This window comes from Pleurodeles waltl, chromosome 5 (genome assembly GCF_031143425.1).
Source record: "Pleurodeles waltl isolate 20211129_DDA chromosome 5, aPleWal1.hap1.20221129, whole genome shotgun sequence".
In the NCBI taxonomy this organism is placed as follows: Eukaryota; Metazoa; Chordata; class Amphibia; order Caudata; family Salamandridae; genus Pleurodeles; species Pleurodeles waltl.
The window spans coordinates 247,046,744-247,073,741 of record NC_090444.1 but is presented as its reverse complement, the minus strand read 5'-3'; the positions used below and the strand labels follow the sequence as shown (position 1 = coordinate 247,073,741).

Here is a 26,998-nt window from a genome sequence, read left to right as displayed (position 1 = left end):
CAGCAGCTCCCATAACTATAACGTTTTACAAAGCCCATGCCAAAATGAGACACACATCGAACAAAACCAAAAGACTGACCACCAGTGTCGGACGTACTGACTTTGCCAATGCTTGTTTATTTTCATGTTTCCCATAATCTTGTTAAGTGGTTTGATGAGACAATTTTCCATTATGAATATTTTTTAGAAATACTAGAATAAATCAAAACATTTTACTGAATGATGCGTCAAAGAAATGGTGCCTAAAATTTCACTGCTTTAGCTAAACATCTTTTTAACCAGTTGCATTATTTGTGAACATTTCACTTTGAAAGCAAATAATCATCAACCTTGCTTTCAATCTTCTGCAGATATTTGCATCCAATCAGAAAGCATTCTCGGAGCATTACTTGTAGCCTCATTGTTAAAATTTGCAAACATGTGTACACATTTATTTTACCTCAACCACTGTCAGTACTGCAGTCCGAGCTTACAACATGTATTTAGAGCACTCACCCTAATAATAAAGGCTTTGCATCAATGAACCATAAGTATTAGCATATGGACACAAATATTACCTCAACTGCAGACATTTCCCTTCCCTGGTCCATAATGTGGTTCAGTAAACTGACAGTCAAAGGGTTTGTGCTGAAGGAAGTTGCTCCTGCTTGTCCCAAGGACAAAATATGCATGAAAACATGTTGTCCTTGACCCGTAACAATATGTCCTGGGTGTCGTGCTACAGGGATTCCACACCCCTGCCCCCTTAAAATTTATTCCTTACACAGCCTAATGTTAAGTTTACATTCAGGTTGTACAAAAACTGGCACTGAGGTCAGAAAAGGTTCTATTGCTGTTATATAGTCTCCTATAATACAAATGACAACGTGACTTTCATAAGGTGCGGAGGACACAGTGCTTAGGTGTGTGCTAAACTTTAAAATATTAAAAAAAGACACCAGCAATCGTTCATGGTTCTTACAGTAAGATGTTCAAATAAACGTGCATAAAACCTAACGGTGTTGCTTTGTCAATTTTCAAAAAACCAAAGGAGATAAATGTAGATGTTTCAAACCCTAGTTAATGAAAGGGTCTCCTCAGGACAAAGTTCTCTAGCCTCAAATCTGCATATGTCAGACTGAAACGAGTTCAGTCATCAGTATGCAAACGATACACACGTGTCTGTATAGTGTGTAATGTATGTTTCCACCACTGACTCACCAATTCATTATGAGATTGTCAGATAGCACTCCCACTGAATATGGCCCATATCCACTGAATTAATCTGCACAATAGATACCTAGAAAAGTGCTTGCAAATTCCATGTGCCATGTGTAGGAAAGTAACATCTTTCCTGGCATGTTACCCACATGTTTCACTGTATATATGTTGTTTTAGTCTAGGTGTCACTGCGACCCTGCCAGGCAGGGTCCCAGTGCTCATAAATATGTGCCCTGTATGTGTTCCCTGTGTGATGCCTAACTGTCTCACTGAGGCTCTGCTAACCAGAACCTCAGTGGTTATGCTCTCTCTGCTTTCCAAATTTGTCACTAACAGGCTAGTGAGTAAAATTTACCAATTCACATTGGCATACTGGTACACCCATATAATTCCCTAGTATATGGTACTGAGGTACCCAGGGTATTGGGGTTCCAGCAGATCCTTATGGGCTGCAGCATTTCTTTTGCCACCCATAAGGAGCTCTGACAATTCTTACACAGGCCTGCCAGTGCAGCCTGAGTGAAATAACATCCATGTTATTTCACAGCCATTTACCACTGCACTTAAGTAACTTATAAGTCACCTATATGTCTAACCTTCACCTGGTGAAGGTTGGGTGCAAAGTTACTTAGTGTGTGGGCACCCTGGCACTAGCCAAGGTGCCCCCACATCGTTCAGGGCAAATTCCCCAGACTTTGTGAGTGCGGGGACACCATTACACATGTGCACTGTACATAGGTCACTACCAATGTACAGCGTCACAATGGTAACTCCGAACATGGCCATGTAACATGTCTAAGATCATGGAATTGTCCCCCCAATGCCATTCTAGCATTAGGGGGACAATTCCATGATCCCCCGGGTCTCTAGCACAGAACCCGGGTACTGGCAAACTGCCTTCCCGGGGTCTCCACTGCAGCTGCTGCCAACCCCTCAGACAGGTTTCTGCCCTCCTGGGGCCCAGGCAGCCCTGGCCCAGGATGGCAGAACAAATGATTTCCTCTGAGAGAGGGTGTAAGACCCTCTCCCTTTCGAAATAGGTGTGAAGGCTGGGGAGGAGTAGCCTCCCCAGCCTCTGGAAATGCTTTGATGGGCACAGATGGTGCCCATCTCTGCATAAGCCAGTCTACACCGGATTCCCCAGCTCTGCTCTGGCGCGAAACATGAACAAAGGAAAGGGGAGTGACCACTCCCCTGACCTGCACCTCCCAGGGGAGGTGCCCAGAGCTCCTCCCGTGTGTCCCAGACCTCTGCCATCTTGGAAACAGAGGTGTCTGTGGCACACTGGACTGCTCTGAGTGGCCAGAGCCAGCAGGTGACGTCAGAGGCTCCTTTGATAGGCTCTTACCTCTCTTGGTAGCCAAACCTCCTTTTCTGGCTATTTAGGGTCTCTGCTTTGGGGAATTCTTCAGATAACGAATGCACGAGCTCACCAGAGTTCCTCTGCATCTCCCTCTTCACCTTCTGCCAAAGGATGGACCACTGACTGCTCAGGACGCCTGCAAAACCGCGACAAAGTAGCAAGACGACTACTAGCAACCTTGTATCGTTTATCCTGCCGGCTTTCTCGACTGTTTCCAGGTGGTGCATGCTCCGGGGGCAGCCTGCCTCCTCTCTGCACCAGGAGCTCTGAAGAAATCTCCTGTGGGTTGACGGAATCTTCCCCCTGCAACCGCAGGCAACAAAAGACTGCCTCACCAGTCCTCTGGGTCCCCTCTCAGCACGAATAGCGTGGTCCCTGGAACTCAGCAACTCTGTCCAAGTGACTCCCACAGTCCAGTGACTCTTCAGTCCAAGTTTGGTGGAGGTAAGTCCTTGCCTCCCCACGCTAGACTGCATTGCTGGGTACCGCGTGATTTGCAGCTGCTCCGGCTCCTATGCACTCTTCCAGGATTTCCTTCGTGCACAGCCAAGCCTGGGTCCCCGACACTCTAACCTACAGTGCACAACCTTCTTAGTTGTCCTCCGGCGTCGTGGGACTCCCTTTTGTGACTTCAGGTGGACTCCGGTTCACTCTTCTTCTAAGTGCCTGTTCAGGTACTTCTGCGGGTGCTGCCTGCTTCTGTGAGGGCTCCCTATGTTGCTGGGCGCCCCTTGTGTCTCCTCATCCAAGTGGCGACATCCTGGTCCCTCCTGGGCCACAGCAGCATCCAAAAACCCTAACCGCGACCCTTGCAGCTAGCAAGGCTTGTTTGCGGTCTTTCTGCGTGGGAACACCTCTGCAAGCTTCTTCACAACGTGGGACATCCATCCTCCAAAGGGGAAGTTCCTAGTTCTCTTCTTTCTTGCAGAACTCCAAGCTTCTTCCAACCGGTGGCAGCTTCCTTGCACCCTCAGCTGGCATTTCCTGGGCTCCTGCCCACTCTCAACACTGTCGTGGCTATTGGACTTAGTCCCCTTGTCTTACAGGTGCTCAGGTCCGGAAATCCACTGTTGTTGCATTGCTGGTGTTTGTTCTTCCTGCAGAAACCCCCTATCACAACTTCTGTGCCCTCTGGGGGTAGTAGGAGCACTTTACACCTACCTTTCAGGGTCTTGGGGTGGGCTATTTTTCTAACCCTCACTGTTTGCTTACAGTCCCAGCGACCCTCTACAAGCTCACATAGGTTTGGGGTCCATTCGTGGTTCGCATTCCACTTCTGGAGTATATGGTTTGTGTTGCCCCCATACCTATGTGCTCCTATTGCAATCTACTGTAACTTTACATTGGTTGCATTCCTTCCTTTTGCTATTACCTGCATAATTTACGTTTGTGTACATATATCTTGTGTATATATCTTATCCTCATACTGAGGGTACTCACTGAGATACTTTTGGCATATTGTCATAAAAATAAAGTAACTTTATTTTTAGTACTTCTGTGTATTGTGTTTTCTTATGATATTGTGCATATGACACCAGTGGTATAGTAGGAGCTTTACATGTCTCCTAGTTCAGCCTAAGCTACTTTGCCATAGCTACCTTCTATCAGCCTAAGCTGCTAGAAACACCTCTTCTACACTAATAAGGGATAACTGGACCTGGCACAAGGTGTAAGTACCTCTGGTACCCACTACAAGCCAGGCCAGCCTCCTACATTGGTTGTGCAGCCGTGGGATAAGTACTTTTAACTACTTACCACTTTGTCATTGTGTACTTTTCATAAGAGAATAATATACAAAACAAGTTCAGTGTATGTACACCTAACCAAAAGGTTTTGCTTTTCTTCTCTCAAACTGTTTACAAAGTTCTGAAAAGTTTCCCTAAACTTCTAAAAAGTTTCTAAAAGTTTGAAAAAAGTTTTTTTCTCTGTTCTTTAAAAAGTTCTGAAACTTTTTCTTTCTTCTCACTGTCTCTAAACCTTCTTCTATCATGTCTGATGTAGAGTCTACTCTTAAAATGGTCAATACTACCTATGACAATTTGAATTACAAGAGCCTAAGGAGTCTCTGCTTAGATAGAGGTTTAGTGATAGGAAAGAACCCCACAAAAGAGTTTCTTTATAACATGCTTATTGTGAATGATGAGTCTCTAGGAGGCACTTCAAATGAGAAGTTAATAGATGGCTCCCATTCTGACTCGGGGGATCTCCTTGAGGGAGGTGGGGAGGGTTCTGTTCCAAATCTGCCCCTTAGCAGGCCACCTAGTAATGCTGGTAGTAATAGGGATTCCCATCATAGTAGGGGTGTCTTTATTCCTGGAGGCCAGGTTATTAGAGTCCAGTCAGTTAGGGACAGATCTCCCTCTGTTGTTGTTTCCAATTTATCTTCTGTGTCCTAGCATTCCCAACTCACCCACCCTGAAGACAATATGTTAGAAAGGGAACTCAAAAAGTTGAGAGTGGAAGAGACCAGACTGAAACTTAAACAGCAACAGCTGGCTCTAGATAGGGAATCCCTAGACCTGGAGAAGGAGAGACAGAGATTGGGGTTAGGACCCCATGGTGGCAGCAGCAGTATTCCTGATAGTAATCCTGTTACAGAGCATGATTCCAGGAATCTGCACAAGATAGTCACCCCTTACAAGGAGGGGGATGACATCAACAAGTGGTTTGCTGCACTTGAGAGGGCCTGTATGGTACAGGGGGTCCCTCAAAGGCAGTGGGCTGCTATATTGTGGCTATCTTTCAATGGAAAGGGTAGAGATAGGCTCCTTACTGTTAGAGAAAGTGATGCTAACAATTTTGCAGTTTTGAAGGATGCACTCTTGGATGGATTTGGCTTAACCACTGAACAATACAGGAGTAAGTTCAGAGACACCAGAAAAGAGTCCTCACAAGACTGGATAGACTTTGTTGACTGTTCAGTGAAGGCCTTGGAAGGGTGGTTACATGGCAGTAAAGTTTCTGACTATGAAAGCCTGTATAATCTTTTTCCTGAGAGAGCATATTTTGAATAACTGTGTGTCTGACTTGTTACACCAATATCTAGTGGACTCAGATCTGACCTCTCCCCAAGAATTGGGAAAGAAGGCAGACAAATGGGTCAGAACAAGAGTGAACAGAAAAGTTCATACAGGGGGTGACAAGGATGACAAGAAGAAGGATGGTAAGTCTTCTGACAAGGGTGGGGACAAAAGTAAAACTGAGTCTTCACCAGGCCCACAAAACTCCTCTGGTGGGGGTGGTGGGTCCAAATCCTATTCAAATCAAGTTAAAAAGCCTTGGTGTTATTTGTGTAAAGTCAAAGGCCATTGGAAAACTGATGCCAGTTGTCCAAAGAAAAACACCAAACCTCCCACTACCACAACCCCTACTGCAAATTCTAGTGTCCCTAATAATAGCAGTGGTGGTGGGAGCAAACCTACTAATAGCCAATCCAAGGGAGTAGCTGGGCTCACTTTTGGTAATTTAGTTGGGGTTGGTCTTATTAAGGAGACCACAGAGGCTGTGTTAGTCTCTGAAGGTGCCATTGATTTGGCCACCTTAGTTGCTTGTCCCCTTAATATGGATAAGTACAAGCAACTTCCCCTAATAAATGGTGTTGAGGTTCAGGCCTACAGGGACACAGGTGCCAGTGTTACCATGGTAATAGAGAAACTGGTACACCCTGAACAACACCTACTTGGTCACCAGTACCAAGTGACAGACGCTCATAACAACACTCTTAGCCACCTCATGGCTGTTGTGAATATCAACTGGGGGGTTACTGGTCCAAAGACAGCTGTGGTTGCCTCAGATTTACCCGTAGACTGTCTACTAGGAAATGATTTAGAGACATCAGCTTGGGCAGAAGTGGAGTTGGAGGCTCATGCAGCAATGCTGGGCATTCCTGGGCATATTTTTGCTTTGACAAGGGCTCAGGCCAAAAAGCAAAAAGGACCGGGTAACCTGGAACCTGAAACAATGGACCAAGTGCTCCCTAAAGCTAGGGTTAGCAAGGGTAAATCCCTACCCACTATCCCTCCCTCTACAGATGATTCTCCTTCTGAGGAAGAAGAATTTCCTCCCTGTGCAGAACCTTCACCAGATGAGCTGGCAGCAGACACTGCTGAGCTTTTGGGTGGAGGGGGCCTGCCAGGGAAGAGCTGAGTGTGGCACAGCAAGCCTGTCCCACATTAGAGGGTCTCAGACAGCAAGCTGTCAAGCAGCAAAATGGGGATGTCAGTGACTCACATAGAGTTTACTGGGAGGACAACCTCTTGTACACAGAGGCAAGGGACCCAAAACCTGGAGCAGCCAGGAGATTGGTCATTCCCCTGCAGTACAGAGAGTTCCTCCTAACTCTGGCACATGACATTCCTTTGGCTGGGCATTTGGGCCAGATCAAAACATGGGAAAGGCTTGTCCCCCTGTTTCACTGGCCTAGGATGTCAGAGGACACAAAAGATTTCTGTAAGTCTTTTGTGACCTGCCAAGCCAGTGGCAAGACTGGTGACACACCAAAGGCTCCCCTTATTCCACTACCTGTGGTTGGGGTCCCCTTTGAAAGGGTAGGGGTTGACATAGTTGGCCCCCTTGACCCTCCTACTGCTTCAGGCAATAGGTTTATCTTGGTGGTTGTGGACCATGCCACAAGATATCCTGAAGCAATTCCTCTAAGGACCACTACAGCTCCTGCAGTGGCAAAAGCTCTCCTGGGAATCTTTTCCAGGGTGGGTTTCCCAGAAGAGGTTGTATCAGACAGGGGTAGCAACTTTATGTCTGCATACTTGAAGGCTATGTGGAAGGAATGTGGTGTAACATACACATTCACCACTCCTTATCATCCACAGGCTAATGGACTGGTAGAGATGTTTAATAAAACTCTCAAAGGAATGATAATGGGACTCCCTGAAAAACACAGGAGGAGATGGGATGTCCTGTTACCTCCTTTCCGGGGTACCTCCTTCTGGGGTACCTCCTTGAAGGGGAGGTACCCCAGAAAGGAGTGGGCTTCAGCCCCTTTGAACTCCTCTACAGGGCAGCCAGCCCCCTCATGCATGGGCAACCATGCAGGGATCACTAGGACCTAAAGCTATAGAAGTGTCCAGAGACCAACGTGCCTCTAATTGTGTGCTGCAGTGTAAGACGTTAAACTACACAGGGTGTCCCATAATACCAACTATATGTGGTTCACATAGGTCCCAGAGTGTGTGTCATTGTGCCTGCCTGCTAGCATGCAGAGCTGTAAATGTCAGATCTGAGAATTCCACGTGCATAGGGTCCCAACATGAGAGCAAAGGGAACAAACCAGCCTGTAGGTTGGAAGGCTCTGTGCTAACAGGACACCTAGCACTGTGCAAATGGTGATTTTTACAGCGATTAATGGCTTCTGTGCTACCCAGTCTGAGAAGGGCCTGCTCGATCCCCACAACATGTGTGTTTACTCCGAATACCCCCTCCACCCACATGCAGTTGTCATGCATCGGTTGGTGCACCTCATGATCTATCTACTCATCAAGAGTCGTCACTACTCCTCTTTGAGAGAAATATCGTACTTTTCAAAGTCACATATATAAAGGTAAGTAACACATAAGATTCCTACACTCATATCTTCAGAGAACCTCCTGCATACTTTGTGTAAAAAAAAAAAAAACAATTGCCGGTGCATGTGTTCGCCACCGTAACAAGGCCGATGTTCGCCAAAGTAACAATCCAGCACTCAAACAATTACACATTAAACTTATGGTGCAGAAATTACCCATCACCCATTTCCAAGGCAAAAGATTCCAATTATTTTCCAAGGTCACCCCTGCTCAAATTCAGCAGGTGTCAACACTTGTAGAGACACATACCAAATGTCTCCAGAGAGGAGCACACACAGCTCGTGTGTATTAAAAAGGTTGTGCATGTGGCACTCATACAGATAGGCTTGTCCCTGGGTTCTAAAAGAACTTCACATACATACAATCATCAGGTGCCACTCACCAAAAAGAGAATTGTCAGGCTATCTCCTAAATTCTTAAGTCGTTACAAAATCAAAAAGTAGGCAACACATGTTAGAACCTTTTGTGAGCTCTGACATAGTTATAACCATGCCTATACACATACTTCAGCGGAACACGCAAAGAGCTCCATCCAACAGCTACGTCTAGCAAATAGTCTTACAGACAGGGAAGACGTGGCAGATACTTACTTATCTCTTGTAGTGTTTGAAAAGCACTAGACCGCTAACTGAGGCTGGCATCTTGAATCCCCAAACATCGTTCATTCCTATACTCGTCGGAGATCAAGTGAACATGTGAACCGTCCAGCTCTTAAATGTTAAAACTAAACAACTGATGTTTACTATCAATTGGAGAGCTCTTCCTATTATCCAGTTATTTATCATTGCTGACCTTTCTGAGAAACATCCTATACCTGAATCTCATTGTCGGCTCGAGCTTCAGTACCCTCCAGTCACGGCCATCAATCATGTCATGTCGTCATTTGTATTTGTACTGTATGAGAATGTATAACGGCAATAGAAACCTTTCCTATATCAGTGCCTGTTTTGAACAACCTAAATGTAAATTTAAAATTAGGATGCGTAAAGAATACATGTATTGAGAGGGACCTCGGATTTACACAATGGGTTTCCATCCTATGCTTTTTAAAAAGAGTCCTCCTGTGGATGCTGTATTTGTATATTATTCTGACCCTGCTGCCCGTGGGCATAGTGGGTTGCCCTGGTGACATTATATTGACAGCCCACTAGTAGCATTTAATTTGCAGGCAGTGCCAATTTACTAGGGACTTGTAAGTAAATTAAATGTCAATTGAGTGTAAGCCAGCTCTACCATCTTTTAAATGGAGAACACAAACACTTTAGCACTGGTGTACCAGTGATGAAGTGCACAGAAACCTTAGACCAACAAAAACGAATTCAGCAAAAAGTGGAAGGCAAAGGCAAATAGTTTGGATTACCTGGTTGAAAGGGCCAAGTCCAACTAGGGGTGTTGTGGGATCAGTGGAGTAAACTGAGACCGGCAGCTGGACCAGAAGAAAAAAAAGAAGGTGGTTGAAGGATGTGCTGTGGTGGTATTTTATGGTGCTGTTTGGTTGTGCATGGTGTGTAATGGAAATGTAGTTATGGTGCAGTGAGCCGTTTTATATGGGTTATTTTTATGGCTCTGAATATTGGATGAGGATGACTTGTATGTTAAAAATGGTTGTGACTGAGGGCTTGGCATGGTTGCATAATTTGTACACTGTGATGAAATTGACCCCTATTTGTGCAGTTTTGCTACTGTTAAATACAATATATGGACTACTTGTTTTTTCTTTGTTATGTATAATGTGGTTGAGTTCAACTGGAATGATGTAATAATACCATGTCATTGTGTGGTGTGTAGTATGTTGGGTTTGCTAGGGTGAGGTGGCACAGCAGTCTGAAAGCCCATAGCAAGGGATGCATGGGCCTGCTCTCACTCTCCTGTATAAATACCCCCTCTTCCTAGAGGGCACAAAGCGAAACAGGTTAGTTGAAGGTATACAGAATGGAGGGAATAGAAAAAAGGAGAAAGCAATGAATCAAGGGTGGATGAAGAAGCAGTTAAGAGAAGGTAAGGATGAAATAGTGAGGGAACAATTGGTGGCTGGAGGAGACTGTTCAAGTGGGCTATAAAAAAAAAAAGGAACCCTACTAGAGGCAACTGATGTGGAGTCAGTGGTTAGTTACCTACTTTGGATCTAGAAATTCTGCGTTTTAATCCCAACTATCTCACTTCTCTGACATTGTGTGATTTTGTGCTCATTTTTTATTAATGTGTTCTTTATTTCAAGTTTAGAAACATTTAGAAACGTACATCACGTGTACTAGGCTTATCTTACTTTTTTGTGAAAAGCATGTGTTAAAAACAATAGACATTTTATGGGTGGAGTAATATTAAATTTGGTGTGTTGATTTCCCCAGGAGAAAGACGCAGGAGTTAGAGTATTTTAATCTGATGCTACTTGTCAGGCTGTTTTAGGAGGGGCTGTTTTTTTTGTGCCCACTGTCATTTTTTATGTTTGTAATTTCACGAAGGAGTGCTGATCGTTGCTTTGTGGGAAAGCATGGGTTTCATAAGGTAGGACTGAGAATTTTTTGTGGTGACATGCAACAATAAAGCCTATGAGCTGGTTGATTCTTCGGGAAACATTAAGTCAAATGCAATAGATCTGTTCTGTTATGAAAAGGTTCAACAGTGGCATTAGGCCTGCATTATTTATTGTGATAAGTATATAATAATGCCAAAAGACCTACTGTTTCGCTTTGTTAAAGCCTGATATTTGGAGTCTTAGTAGGCAATTACTTTTGTGATGTTCACTATCTGGGTAACCGTTATGGTAACAGATTTGCTTTGTGAGAATCCTTGGTATTGCCATTTAGGTGTGGTTGTTTATTGTATTTGTAATTTTGTACATGTATGCCTGGTGGTTGCCTTGCAGAAAAGCTTATACTAAATACAGTAGACCAGTGCTATTTAGACTGACAAGCCAATGATAAAGGCTACAGACCTGGTTGGTTAAAAAGTTGCCAGATGCCTTTTGCCTGTGTTACAAAAAGCTATTGACAAAGGCTGTAGGGTAGCCAGACCTCCCTCCCCAGGGGTGTTGCAGAATGGCATAGAATACAGGTTCTTAATCTTTTGACTTCTGTGGACCCTCACTTAATCATTATTGGAATCCAGAACCCTCTGCATCCAATTGATCTTCATTTGAATCTAGATGCCCCCACAGAGCCACCACTGGAAGCCATTTCAATGACTTCAACCTCAAAACAGTACACAAAAATACAGAGACGAGCATTCATCAAATAAATATACAAAGGACTAAGGCCTTTAATACAGCTTTGGTGGTCTTTTTGTGAGACTGCCGAAGCCACTGCAGCACATTGAAGGACTTTTATGGGCGGGAGTCCAACTCCGAAGAGGCGGTTGCATCGCCAGCACTCTGCCTGCCGTATTACGAGCCATGGTACAGCTTGGCGGAGTCTTGCTGGCGTGGTGGGGCTGGCGGTGCAAAACCGCCAGAACCCATCCCCTCCCGGACAGCCTCCTTGACAGAGAAAGTAAGTGATCATCCAAAAAGGGGGGGGGGGTGGATGCGTGTGTGTGTATGTGTGCAAATGTGGGTGCATGTGTGCAAGTGTGTGTATGCGGAGGGGCGAGTGTGTGAATGCATGTGTTCGTGCAGGGGTGTGAATGTGGATGGGGAGGCGGGGGTGTTTGTGGGTGCATGTGTGTGTGAGTGAACAGGGAGAGTGGGTGAGTATGAATGTGGCGCAGGGGGGAGGAGAGTGAGGGAGAGAGCTGTGAATCTTTGTGGAGGGTGTGTGTATGTGGGAGTGTATGTCAGTGTGAGTGCGGGTGTGGATGTTTGGAGGGCTATGTACAGTTGGGGGGGTGTTTGAAAGTGTGTGGTGGGATGGGGGTTTGTAAGTGTGTGGACGGGTTCATGGAGGTGTGGGAACGTGTGTATGTGTGTATCGGCGACAGGAATGGGGATTTCTGTCGGGTGCGTTACCGCCAGGGTTTTCGTGGCTGAGTGACTGCCATGGAAAGCCTGGTGGTCGGCAGCTTCGTAATGGAGGTGCTCACCGCCTGCCACATCGGTGCGACTGCCCCACAACTTGTGATGTGGCGATCTTGACCGCCGGGTCCGCGTCAGTAAGACCGCCACGCTGCTAGGCTCGTAATGAAGGCCTAAATATTTAATTTACAAACAAATATAAAACAATTTTAATGTAAAGGGTTAGGGCTTTTCTAAATTCAACTGAGCTCATCCATCTTCCATACTATATTCCGTCTGATGCACTTGCACTGCTCCCATAATTCAATCTGAGGACACCAACTTAATTTGTTTCCTCCAATTTCTTTAATTTATGGAATGTTTCAAAATTTTCAGCTTTACATTTTGCTTTCCGGTCACTTTATTATTCTGTTTAATAATATTGAGTTTTCTAAGTAGTTGCAGGCCCCCTTGAAGAGGTGTGTCTCCCCCCCTCCCCCTTCTCTTCCACTGGGACTTAGAACCCCAGGTTAGGAATCACTGGCATTAATATTTTGGCCACCCCTACCTAATATAAACTTGGACCTCTTGAGCCGGGTACCTCCCTCTACTGAAGGAGCTCACTCAGCTTGTTTGCTGGAGCTGTGCCAGGCTGCGCTACTCTCGCAGACATGCCAAGATAGCTGCAACTGACTTTTCAGTGTCATTTTTATCCTTGTGCATTCTGCAAAGCAGTTTGGAACCTAGGTTGTACATTTGTAACCTTTGGCACTAAAACAGAACATAAGGCTACCGCATGTAATTATTGTCCTAGGAAACCGTGATTTTTTTTTTTTTTTTTTTGTCCCCACATACAAGAAGAGAGATGTGCTGCATAGAAACCACACTGTAATATGTTCTGCAGGGAGCCGAAGAGAAGAGAGAACAACAGAAAATATTTGTGCAAATGGTTTTCATCTGACAGTGTAACTCAACATTTATTAACCCCTTTTAGTGACCAACAAAAGAGTTTGAGGGGGGGGGGGTGTTGTTTGGAGAGGGTCAGGGTTGCTTCACTCACGTTTGAAAATGGAGCAGACCCTTCAGGAGCCTACGTGTTTTCATACTGAATCATAAAAATTATGCAAGGTCCGTTGCTTGAATTTTTATGCCAGTCACAAATATTCTATGTAATAGGCCTTGATTTTTCAGCATTAACTCCATGTAACGGAGAGATAATGTTAGCAACATAAAATCCTAGTTTGGATTTAATTTTGAAAGTCAGTGAGTATCACAACCAGGGTTTTGAAATGCTTATTTATTTCATTTTGTCTAAACCGGCAGTTACCTGCTGACCGGGGAAGAGAGCACCACGCATGAGAGTACCAGCCTTCATTAAACATGTTAACTTCATTCAAGAGGAGGCTTTATCTTCACTACACTTTCCCTATCTGCCAGGCTTTCGTGGTAAAAAAAAGTTAATAAATATACATACACGTAGGGAAGCTTGGTTCAGCCCTCGCTCGGCTGTTGATCTGTTTGAATCGTTCACATCTTGTTTCCTCCCATGACAGCTCGTAGCAAGGAGCAATAAGTCGGTCCTCTTTAGCCGTTCACTCTACAGGGAGTGCAGAATTATTAGGCAAGTTGTATTTTTGAGGATTAATTTTATTATTGAACAACAACCATGTTCTCAATGAACCCAAAAAACTCATTAATATCAAAACTGAATATTTTTGGAAGTAGTTTTTAGTTTGTTTTTAGTTTTAGCTATGTTAGGGGGATATCTGTTTGTGCAGGTGACTATCACTGTGCATAATTATTAGGCAACTTAACAAAAAAAAATATATACCCATTTCAATTATTTATCATTACCAGTGAAACCAATATAACATCTCAACATTCACAAATATACATTTCTGACATTCAAAAACATAACAAAAACAAATCAGTGACCAATATAGCCACCTTTCTTTGCAAGGACACTCAAAAGCCTGCCATCCATGGATTCTGTCAGTGTTTTGATCTGTTCACCATCAACATTGCGTGCAGCAGCAACCACAGCCTCCCAGACACTGTTCAGAGAGGTGTACTATTTTCCCTCCTTGTAAATCTCACATTTGATGATGGACCACAGGTTCTCAATGGGGTTCAGATCAGGTGAACAAGGAGGCCATGTCATTAGATTTCCTTCTTTTATACCCTTTCTTGCCAGCCACGCTGTGGAGTACTTGGACGCGTGTGATGGAGCATTGTCCTGCATGAAAATCATGTTTTTCTTGAAGGATGCAGACTTCTTCCTGTACCACTGCTTGAAGAAGGTGTCTTCCAGGAACTGGCAGTAAGACTGGGAGTTGAGCTTGACTCCATCCTCAACCCGAAAAGGCCCCACAAGCTCATCTTTGATGATACCAGCCCAAACCAGTACTCCACCTCCACCTTGCTGGCGTCTGAGTCGGACTGGAGCTCTCTGCCCTTTACCAATCCAGCCACGGGCCCATCCATCTGGCCCATCAAGACTCACTCTCATTTCATCACTCCATAAAACCTTAGAAAAATCAGTCTTGAGCTATTTCTTGGCCCAGTCTTGACGTTTCAGCTTGTGTGTCTTGTTCAGTGGTGGTCGTCTTTCAGCCTTTCTTACCTTGGCCATGTCTCTGAGTATTGCACACCTTGTGCTTTTGGGCACTCCAGTGATGTTGCAGCTCTGAAATATGGCCAAACTGGTGGCAAGTGGCATCGTGGCAGCTGCACGCTTGACTTTTCTCAGTTCATGGGCAGTTATTTTGCGCCTTGGTTTTTCCACACGCTTCTTGCGACCCTGTTGACTATTTTGAATGAAACGCTTGATTGTTCGATGATCACGCTTCAGAAGCTTTGCAATTTTAAGAGTGCTGCATCCCTCTGCAAGATATCTCACTATTTTTGACTTTTCTGAGCCTGTCAAGTCCTTCTTCTGACCCATTTTGCCAAAGGAAAGGAAGTTGCCTAATAATTATGCACACCTGATATAGGGTGTTGATGTCATTAGACCACACCCCTTCTCATTACAGAGATGCACATCACCTAATATGCTTAATTGGTAGTAGGCTTTTGAGCCTATACAGCTTGGAGTAAGACAACATGCATAAAGAGAATGATGTGGTCAAAATACACATTTGCCTAATAATTCTGCACTCCCTGTATTAATCTCTGTGTAATAGTACATTGCTCCATGACATGAGCACATCTGCCTGAAACTGAGTGTTCTTCAATGCCAGAGCTCGTATGCCAGTCAGTTCAGTTTGTCATTCGATACATTTATAGGCCCTTTTTTTCCTTTCTTTTCCTTTCTTTTCTTATATTTTTTTTAAGTGTCCCGCAGCTGCCTAGTCTGTGATACTGGGCCACTCGTTTACTTCTCATTTCATCTGTAGTGCACTGCATCGCGTGTCGCCTCTCCATCTAAACTGCACAGTCATCTTGAAGGTTATTGTCCATACTGTATCACTGTTTTACTATTCAATGATGAATTTAGATATTTAGAGCAGAATGTCAGCCATGACATGCATGATTGGTACAGAAGGTAGTAACAGTACACAATACCATTCCAAGGCCACTCACTGCTATGTTTAATTTTGTACTTATTTTCTGTTGTAAGAACATGCCCGTTACTTTTATGTAGTTGCATGTTTCTTTTTTCTATTTTTATTCTTGATGTGTCTTGGTTCTACTTGTTTAGTTTGTGTTTTAATATGAATGAGTGCTTGAGTGAATGTAAGAATGAATCTACTGATTAATGGTTGCCTGGATGAGTGTAAGAACGAGTCTGGTGTGTGATTAGATGCCTGAGTGCAAGGATAAGTGACAAAGTGCGTCTAAGATGCGGTTTTGAGTACCAAAACTCACCGGCAACTGAAGAGTCACTTTTACTTATAAGCCGGACTTACTGCCATTGTCAATGCTTGTTTTGATATTGTTGGAGACCATCTATTTTCTGCCCTTCAAGTGATTGTCGAGCATGGTGTGTATGGAACTCGAGTGGTTAAGATAATGAAATCCCATTTATTTATGCAAAATAGAAAGCTGTTCACATATTTAGTAGGTGTAAAACAAAGGCTTTATTTTTTTCATGATTGTTTAAATGTATGTCGCTTGTGGCACACTTTGATCCGACAATGAGCACTGGTGCAATTTAACATTATAGTTACTTTGTAACTAAATGGTAGTGACAAACCATAATCATTGATATTCATCTTTATATTTAATACTAATCTGTGGGTTTTCTAAAGTATATCTAAGACAGTTTACTTGTGTGTGCTGCCAGTCAGCATTTTTACCAACTTAACAATTGGCCATACATGAATGATCAGTTTATCCACAGGTGGGTATTTCTTTTAAAAAACAAATGTGTGTTGTGGCTTAGCCTCTATTGTTGTTTTTTGTAGCCATTTAATCTTGTCAATTTTATCCAACAGTATGTTTTATTCTGTCCTTTTTTTAAATGAAAAGACAAGTAACCAACCTTATGAAAGTTGCAGAAACAACATTCAGTTTGTGAATTGGGTTTTTCCAGTTTACCACGTTGTCCAATTTCTATGGTAGCAGAGTTGGGGATCCAATTAGGACATATCTAGAGCTGAAATCAAGTAGAAGCCCCAGGTCAGATTATTTACAGTAAAAAAATAGTCCAGTGTTTGAACCCACTAGTCTGTGAAGATTGCAAATGCTGTTATTATTTGACAAATAATTTTGCTGCCTGGTAACTAAAACACCAGGTTTCCAGAAGGTCAGCACTCTCTTCATAAGTGGTTGTTTGATGGACTGCGGTAGGAGTCACGAAGGCTGCCAGGCTTCACTTTTAATAATGCAACACGTAGAAAAGGACTTACATATGACTGAACCATTCTGTATTTGTGGAATTTATTCTGTCTGCACATTTTCTGCAGTTGCCGCAAAATTCTCTTTGGATGTATATCTAAAGAGGGTAAGCAAGGGGGGGGGGGAAGTTACCCCCTTAATGATAATTCGAAATTGCAAGCTTCTGACCTATGTCTCTGCAAGATAGGCTATGGTAGTGTTTACTGATCATTTTTGGGACTCTGGCAACGTCCTGTCAGAGTAGACTTCTTGGGATCTATGGGCCAGATGATCAAAGCAATTGAGCGATCGCATACGGTCTGATTCAGAGTCGGGCCATTTGCAACAGCTAAAAATCTGTCTGGTATGTTCCAAATTGCGATTCTGTAACCTGTTACCGAATTGCAATTTGGCATTGAGATTTGGTATTGGGAAGGGGCGTGTTTAGGGAGTCCCTTCCTAAAAGCGAAACACAGTGGTATGATAGAATGTTTTGCGACCGAATTGCAGTCACAAAACATTCGAAGGTTACCACCAACTTCAAGTTGGTGGTAACCGATTCACAAACGGGTAGCAGCCCCCAAGGGACCCTGTAAGAGCATTTTTTAAGAGCAGGCAGTGGTCAGACAGACCACTGCCAGCTCATAAAAAATTAAAGGAAAACTTTTAATTTCCCTTTTTTAAACTCATCCCATTTTCCTTTAAGAAAATTGGGCTGCGTTTAAAAAAAAAAAAAGAAAAAAAATGAAGAAAAAAAATGATTGTTTTATTTAAAAGCAATCACAGATATGGTGGTCTGCTGACCCCAGCAAGCCACCATACCTGTGATTATTTTTTTTTGCGATTCCCAGTGGGTCGCAAAGCAAGACCTACCTCATGAATATTCATGGAAGAGGTCTTTTTGCGACCCACTGCGAATCGTAAAAGAAACTCAAACAAGTTTCAAACATTTAGAACTGCGCTTTCCTAATTCTGATTCACATTGAATCGCATTTAGGAAGTCGCAATTACAAACGTATGGCCATCTGGCCTTATTTGTAACCCTAATGCAGTGTTTGAGGCTGAACTGTTTTTGTTTCATATTTCTGTTTCTGAACTAGTATGTAAACGGTCAAGCCTTATTCTCTTATACACAAGTTGACCTGTCCTTAACATTTATGTTTATTGTGAGTTTGGTTCTTGCCCCAGTGCGCTTGTGATTAAGAAATGCATGTTAGCTCTCTTTCTAAAGAGCCTTTCCCTGCCTTTGTCTCTTCTGTCCAGAAATTTTACCTACCTATACCAGTTTTTCCCACTGCATGCTGATTCTAACTATCCTTATTCCTGAGCCTAAAGCTGCCCAGTTTTCAGCCTCATGTTGTGGTGTCAGTTGCGGTTGTTTTCAACCCGTATAACTTTTGCACTACAGCATACTCCATTGCCTTACTTATCTTTCCAACATTCACGTGGCCTTGGCTGGTGTGTTTGGTTCTTTGATGAGGGTAGTGAAGAGTGTACCAAAGGGGTCAAAAAGATTGTAGCAATCCCAGTGTGAGAGGAGCATACCAAGTAAGTAAAGTGACAAGTGATTTAGATTGGCAGGAATGGGGTGGCTTTTGGTCGATTCGAGAATAGCACAGAAAATAGTTTTTTCGAAGAAACTGGCAGTGCTTGGTAAGACCGATGGGGTGAGTAGTGAATTGCATGCAGTGTGACTGGAAACCAGATTGAGTATGTTGCTGTTGTGACAGTGGATGGCAGGTGGGTGGTGGTGAGAAGTTGTGGGAGTTTGTAAATCTTTGTGTATTGGAAAGAGGGTGGACATGTAGGTATAATGGGGTAGAAGCTACAAGGTTGTATGATGGTGGGAGGACAGACAATTTGTAAGATATGAGAGGGGAGGTATTGAGTTACGAGTTGTCAGTATAGTGGAATTATGAGGTGATACCCAGGGAAGGCTGTTGAGATGGAAGCTGTTGTAAAGAATTTGGTTATGGATGCATTTCTGTTGGAGACAAATAGTAGGTCATTGTCAGTATATTTTGGCTTGGTGTTGTGGTGATTTTGTCAGTAGCAGTATTCATTGTAAGGTGCAAGCAAAGTGTGAACTAGTGTGGTGCTGTGTAGTGTGTACACAGGTCTTCCAAACGTTGTAGTTTGTTGTAGTGCTTTGTGTTTAAAAGGTGTGGTTTGGTGTTGGAGAGGACTGAAATGGTATGCTATGATACTGTGTGTTAAGCAGTATGCGGTGTAACATTGTGGTGTAATATGTGATATGGCATTGCCAGGTTTGGTTTTGTGTGAGGGTTTTAGTTGTAGTGTGATTTTATAGATGGGTTACGTTGCATATGTGCTGTATAATCTAGCAATATGTGCATTGTTTTAAAAATATGTCAGCAAAAAATACAACGGTCCATTTGAATGTAAATAATTATTTGGATTTTTATTTTCCCGCCCATAGTTGTAATGGTTTGCTTATATAAATGTTAATTTCGCGAAACGTTGGCCTTTTTCAGTTAATGTCGAACAGCACAAACAGGAAAGCATCGTCTTGAATTAAACTGAATTGCATGACCTCAGCGTGGCTGAACAAGCTGAAAGAGTCATTGGGTGCAAAGGAGGAGAGCTTCGGTGCACTGGGAAGGGGAATCAAGCTTTGATGAAGCCAACTTGTTTAGCCTTCTAAATAGGGCAGATTCAGCCATACAACACCTGTTTAATTAGGGGAAGTACTTAGTACAGGGACATGGATATCCATGCCTCATCCACTTATCCATCAGATGTGCTCTGTGGAGTGACAGGCTCAACCATGCAGCGTCTCTTATCCAGTAGATGTCATCAGTATCGCATATGCCTAACTGCATACAGCACCTCTTCATTCAATTGACTTGGTCACCATTGACAGACCTAACCACCTAGCGCTGTGCATGAACCGGTCCTTCCAAGAGGTAACTTGTTGTACAGAAGTTCTCTCCAGGCAAAGAAAGCAGTCGGGGAAGAGATCTAACCATGCAGCAGAACTTTACAGACGGTGAGCACACTCACAGAAGAGAGGATGAAGATCGCAAAACCCTGTAAACACCCTCTCCTGTGCTGCATGTTGTTTTTCAGTTTAACTCCTGCATGACATGCCAGATGCCCTATCTTTAAGGACTGGTCTTAAGCCAAACCTAAACTAATAATTTTCCTCAGTTAAAGAGTTGGGAGTAATGATTAGTACAGATCTGTGCAGCTGAAGAGATGCTAGAAAGTTAAAGGTCAACTTGAATCCCTTCTCATCAGGAGTCTTGAGACCTATCAGGTGCGTATACTGCCTGATTGCAAGAACATAGTGTGTGCATTGAGCAGTAACTTTGTCGGAGTTGATCTTTGGCACCAAGAGCCAGTCTTGGTGCATGGGGAACAAGATGACGTTTCTGACAGTCTGAATATTTCTTTCTGGGGAACCCAACACAAGTCGATGCCACATTTATTTGGGCAGATGGCAGCGGTTTTACAATTTTCCCAGAACCTTCCCTAGTGCCAGGTGGAAGCAAAGCTACATTACTTGTTCAGTGGGTTATATCATCCTTTTGCAAAATGGTACAGGTTCCTCTAGTGTAGATGGTAAGTGGTGTTGTGGGATATGTATGATTTTTTAATACCACATATTATTAAGTTAGAGTGGATGTGTGTTGAAATGAGTCACCGTAAGAGGTCTGTCATCCTGGAGCCACCTTTAAGCAGTCTCTGGTGTACATGATCTGTACTAGTCATATCTCGCAGAAACATTGGGGCTCTCTGCGTCTTCACTCCAAGTGCAGCAGAGTAAGAAAAGGATCAGCTCCTGGCAGCAGGTGATTCTCTTATACCTTCCTCTCCCCAACAATGCTGCCGTACAGTGAAAAGCAAACTCAACATTCTAATTGCGGGTTCATGACCCAGGGAGGAGTGGTCATCTAATCTGAGTGAATTCCATAAAGTCACTAGACCACCTGATTCGAAAGTCCAATCTAGATCAAGCAGCCAGTCCTCTTATTTTATCAATTCACAGCTTCAGGCGAGGCATAGCCCTTTGAAAAATACCACATCATAGACTAAACCCCTGACACTTTCAAACATGGCTACTTCATAAAATGAAAATATTTACACTAACTTTACTCCTTTTGGCCATTAAAAAGATTAGGTATTGTTCTCCTGCTCTACCCTGATCTGCCTGAGTGAAACGTTGATCAGCTGGCAAGCACTTAAACCTAACACTGTGCAAAGAGATAAAGTAATGCATGCTTTGCTGCACAGCAATTTTTGATTAAAGCTTCCTCATTTGCACTGTACCAAGGCAAATGGTATCCGGAATATAATAATGAAGGTCTTCTTATTCTGTAAATGGTTCATGTAGTGCTCTCAATTCCCTTTGTACTTTTAAACTTGCTCTGTAAGAAGGCTCTTCCTTTAAGAAGATACATAAATATCTGATATCCAACTAATAAAATACTGGCAATCACAAACACCAGCAGGCCATGAGAAAAAACCTTCCTCTCTCCCTGTTGCTGCCTAACTATTCCTGGATCCAGTGATTGGCCCGCCAGAGAGTGTTTTTCACTAAACTGGCTTGAGAAAGGTTTTCGTCTTCATCTCTCATTTGTGCATCTTGGCCAGCTGAGTGCCCAGCAGGGTGGGAGACAATACTCTTTTTAATGAGACATGACAGACTTCAGACTTCTATGATACTGGTTGAGATGTATATTCAAGCTAGAGTATTCTGGTATATTGCTTAACAAGTCTCTAGTTTGGAAAGGAAATGCTGATCCACAAGCCCAGGCTCTAGTAAATTAAATTTAGGTGGAACCAGCAGTTGCTTACCATTTGAAGGTGCCTTCCAAAATGAGAGATGCCTGTTAACACTATTTTAAATTATCTTGTGCTTTACAGTTGGACTCTGAAAAATTACTATTTCTTGTACAAGCAATTAAGTGCAAGAAGTGCCTGGTGGCAGTAATATGAGCTTAGGTAGCTAAATATTTAATTGCTCACATTTTGGTGTTGTGGAGTTACACAAGTTTGCAATAATACAGCTTTAGTTTCACTGCTATGCCTGCCACCATTGCCCTTGCAGGACATCCTGAAAGGGACAACCCCTACAGAGGTCTCATTGAAAGGGTTCAACAACTCCATTGGAATTGACGTTCTGCCGATTTTGGTGATGTGAGGAGCATTTCTGATCTTTCTCAAGATAGACTGGTCCAGGCAGTTAAAGTTTGTTTTGTATTTATTCTACCTTAATCAGTTTTCCAATATCTATTTATGATTGGAATCAGAAGTAAATTGATCCTTTACTGAGCAGCCTCGAGTGGCATTAACTGGTTTGAGAACCAGACAATGCATGTTGGGCAGAACAGCTGCCTTGATTAATCTAATTTTATTTTCCAATTCGGACTGTGTCCTATACCAATCTCAGAACATAAGGTGACTTGTGAAACACACCTCAGCAGGAGGAGTTAAGGCGACAGCAGTCTGTATACCATCTCCAAAATTATGTTTCTAAACATACTGCCCTCTACTTGTGTGCACCCAATCTATGTTATACTAGTTTGTTTTCAAATTCCTATGTTCATTTCTAGGTCCAGTTCGCAAGCGCTTTGACCTGTTGTAAGTATTGTGGGCTTTTAACCACGTCTACCACATGCCCAACACTTTCACTCATTCCTGGGCTTGCATTTCAAAATTCCTTTGTTTTCATTGGTAAATGCTTTGTTTGTTCCCCCTTGGGGTGGTTTTGTTACTGCCTTGCAAACTGCCCCTGTTACATGGATAATTGCATGATTGTCGATACGTTTGACTGCGAGCAAACTTCTTTTCGTTTTTGTTATTGTGTCACTCCTTCACGTTAATGGCAGCCATGGCGCTTTGAATCGGCTCGCTTATGTCAACTGTTTTACTTTTCATTTTTAATTTAAGTGGCAAGTAAAGTCCAGTTAAGAATTTACAACGCTAATAGCTCTAACTCGAGCAAACCCGTGACCCATTGCATTGCAAATGCTTGTTTGGTCTGGCATAATGGGGTAGCCGACAGTGACTTCATGATCACTACAGAGAGAAGGGCTAAAACTCCGTCAACAAATTTGTTACTTGGAGTATTGCATTTAATTGATCAGACTCACACTGAAAAAGAGTCCTGACTGCATTCTGTGCAGAGACTAGAAAGTCTAAGTGCACAATTACCCAGTGATTATTTTTGAAACAAGTTGCTTATTATCATACACCTCTCCAACATACAGAGCATGAACAGAACCTGTTACTGCTTGCCCTAGTCCCGATGAAATCTCAGTGAGTTCTCCATACTCTAAAGCTGCTTGCTTCCCCCAGTCCCTGGCATGGGCGCAACCCCTCAGATAGCAGATGTGGCTGGTCATGCACCCTGACAAGCAGGCTAGACAGATGAAGAGCTAAGCATGAAGGTGAGTAATGTGCCACTGGTTCATGGCGCATGTGAGTCTGTCCGAGTGCAGGCTGTTCCTTTGTGAGTTTAGGATGAGTGGTGTTCCAGGGTGAGTGGTGGTGAGTGTGGTGTATGAGAGGTATGTCTGTGAGTGTAGGGTAAGCGTCATGAATGGTGGCATATGTACCTGAATGAGTGCAGTCTCAGTGATGTGCCCCTGTGGCATTCGGAGTGGTGTACCTGTGTGAGTGAAAGGTAAGTGGTGTACCTGTTGCTGCATATTGTGACTTTGTGAGTGCGGGGTGAATGGCATGCCAGTTTAAGTGAAGGGTGAGCGGCTTGCCTCTTTGAGGGCAGGTGAGTGGTGTTCCCATGTGTCCATGAGTGCAAGGTGCAGCACATTAAAGCCAGACCTATAGGCCTTGTCAATATTTGTTCTTTCTTGTAATGTTCATTGTGAATTGGCTCTGTGTGCTGAGATGCCGTTCAGTAACTGCCGTAAAAGTTACAGCAAAGAAAGCAAACTGTCATGTGATAGAAATAGTTTGATGTCTTTGTGAAAAAGATATCTTGAGCAATTGCAGTATTGACTTCGAAGACGCCTTCTTTATTCAAAGTGGTGTAGGTACCCGCAGACTATAATCTTTAGAATAGCATTCACTGCCCATTAACTGTAGGGGAAGCTACTGAACTTTACTATAGGTAAAAGTATTTTTTTATAAACGTCAACTGATTTTTAAATCTAGATCATATAATTGCATTGAGTATCCCTGGCAAAATTTGACTTTAGGGGAAACAGTGTTGAAATTATGATTTTACTTAAGAATGTTGCCACAGAACTGCCCCAAAATAGGCCCAGCGGATGGCTAACACTTTTGCAAAAATGAGCAATTTCATCAAGCTTGGGAATGTTCACTTAAAAAAACGCAAAGCTCTAGTACAGCGATTCGTAGCCTTTTGACTTCTATGGACCCCATTGAATGATTACTGGAAACAGGGGGACCCCACTGACTCACTATTGAAAGCCGGGGACCCACAACCGAAGCGATTTCTATGATGTGAACTTCAAAACATTTCAATATTTGTGCTTTTGTATGGTGCATACTTGTTTTTGCATTTTTGTGTATTATTATTTTAATTCACAAATATAGAAAAACATTTTTCACAATGTCAGTTCTGCTTCCTAATTGGTACTTACTTCATTAGTTTTAATGTATTCATTTTAATGTTAATGAATTTTGTGGAATGGTCGTGGACTCCCTGAGTAAGCCTCGCAGACCTTCAGGGGTCCTTAAACTTCAGGTTAAGAACAACTGCTCGAATATGGTTGTTGCCTTCTAGAAAATGCTTATTTGTCCTTGATAAAACTTTAGAATTACCTCTTGATCTTTTGGGGAAAATCGTGCTAAGTATTCCAGCTACTGTAACAGACTCCACACTCTGGCTAACTTTGAATGGTGCTATATCCAGTATAATACATTGGATATCATTGAAGAGCATGTAGTGGAACTGCAGCTCTTTTATACAATGTAGAGCTAATCGCTCATGCACCATATCTTGGACCTTATTTTTATAATTGAGCAAACCTTCATTGAATACTTATGCCTGTAATGTATTTATTTAGTGCGTAAGGTTTATGAAAATTAGGAAACATGTTAATTATTTACTTCATTCTTGCATTGCCTAGAGTGTGTCACAGTTCTAGTCCCTTTTCTGTGTGTATCGCCTCCTCGACAATCTTTCTGTGCACCAAAGGTGCAAAGAACTATGGTTAAGGAGGAGGGAAGCTAGCAGAAATATGAACTTACTGTAACAATAACGTGTAATATAGAAGGGTCCTAAATATATTAACTTGATGACTGGGAGTTGGTGCTTCGGTGACTGACAATCCCCTGGACAGAAGCTCCCTGGGTGGGCACTTCTAATTGTAATATATCCCTAAACTATTATAGTCCTTTAATAATGGTTAGAGTTAAAGATTTGTCATGCATTTTTAAATGAATAATTGCTTATTTTTGTCTGCTTTTGTTTCTAGGGTTTTAGGCCTCCTGTTGTCTCTGATGCACCAGCTTTAGTTTTTGGCACACCTGTCAAATATGCCTCTGAATCTGGCTCTGCTTCTGAATTCCTGGGTAAAAACAGAGTTCCTGACCTACAAAGGTTGTTTCAGGTAAGAACAATACATTACTTGTCTTGCACATTGATAAAGTGTGAAGCGTGCAGCAATTCTCCAAAACAAATAGTATTAACTCTGTGTGAAACTTTATGTATCAAATGTATGACTATCAGATTATCATGTATGCCTATGTATGAAGTAATAAAGGTCTATAATAAAAACGAAATAATGAATGAATGTAATGTGACTTTAGACTTCGATTCAACTGTGATCAACATAATTTATTGAGATCATCCGCTTCAGTGTTGTATGTGGAGCCTCGATGCAAGCTAGCTGAAAGCTAATACTGGGTAGCTTTATGAAAAATCTTGTGGTATTTAAAGCAAAATAAGGATTTAGGATTAGATTGAATATATAAAGGCCACAAAGTCTCATTCGTTGATCATCTCCAAAAATGCTCTGTAGACATTCTGGGGGTCATTTCAACCTCGGCGGGCTTTTCACAAGACCGCAGAGGGACCGCCGTGCTGAGGACCAGCCGCTCGGCAAATTTTGACTGCAGGAAGCCCTCCTTTTCCGGACAGAGAGCCGCCAGCAGCCATACTGGCGGTCGGCGGGGAAGTGGAGGTTGCTCCACCTCCATCGCCCCGTCAACAGAACACCGCCCACCAAATCACGTTACATGATTCAGCGTGGCGGTGTTCTGTTGATGGGGTGCTGGCGGCGGAGCAGCCCCCATGGATCCCGTCCCCTCCCGGAGGATCAACGGACCAGGTAAGTTGATCGTCCGTTAGGGGAGGGGGATGGTGGGGGTGTTGTGTGTGTGCATGGGAGGTGTGCGTGTGAGTATGAAGAGGGGGTGTGTGAGTGCGTGTATGCATGCGGGGTGTAGTGTGTTTGGAAATGTGTGCGTGTCTGCCTGTATGTATGTCTGTATGGATGTGTGCGTGTATGTCTGAATGTAGATGTGCGTGTATGACTGTGTGTGTGTCTGTTGGCATGTTTGTGTGTGTGCGGGTATGTGTGTTGGTGGTGTCTGCATGCGTGTTGGGTGTGTGTCTGTGTAGTGATGTCGGGGGTAAGGGTGGGGAGAGGGGTCCTGCCACCTTTGTGGGGATGGGGGGTGTCAGGGAAGGACTCGGGGGTAGGGGGTGGGGGAGACCCCTATCAGTGCCAGGGAAGGGATTCCCTGGCACTGATAGTGCTTACCGCCATGGAATTCATGGCAGTGCCCAACCCCATGAAATCCATGGCGGTTAGCCGGGTCATGATACCGCCGGCAGTCTTGTGACGGCCGCCGGGCTGGAGACCCAAGTCTCCAGCCCAGCGGTCGTCTCCGTCCTGGCGGTCGGTTCGGAGAAGTGGCGGATGACCATGGCAGTAACCGCCATGATCATAATTCCAATTTCTTTACCGCCATCCTGTTGGCGGTAAGACAGCCACTTATCTGCCAACCGCCAGGGTCGTAATGAGGGCCTCTGTGTTCGGTCTAGTCTCAACTGGGTTAATTGTCTACTACAATTTCCTGTTACCTTTATTTCAACAGTTATACCCAGTAAGTACATTCATACAGGCAAAGCTTCATCACATCTGG

At 43.4% G+C, this 26,998-nt stretch overlaps 1 protein-coding gene across 1 annotated transcript in view; it reads left to right on the top strand.

Annotated features, from left to right (window-relative positions):
• Positions 1–26,998, top strand: part of COX7A2L (cytochrome c oxidase subunit 7A2 like) — a 49,390-nt gene that overhangs the window by 17,681 nt on the left and 4,711 nt on the right. The window contains exon 2 of the mRNA XM_069233981.1: positions 25,324–25,458. Within this exon, the coding sequence (XP_069090082.1) occupies positions 25,324–25,458 (135 nt within the window). The remainder of the gene's footprint in view (positions 1–25,323; positions 25,459–26,998) is intronic.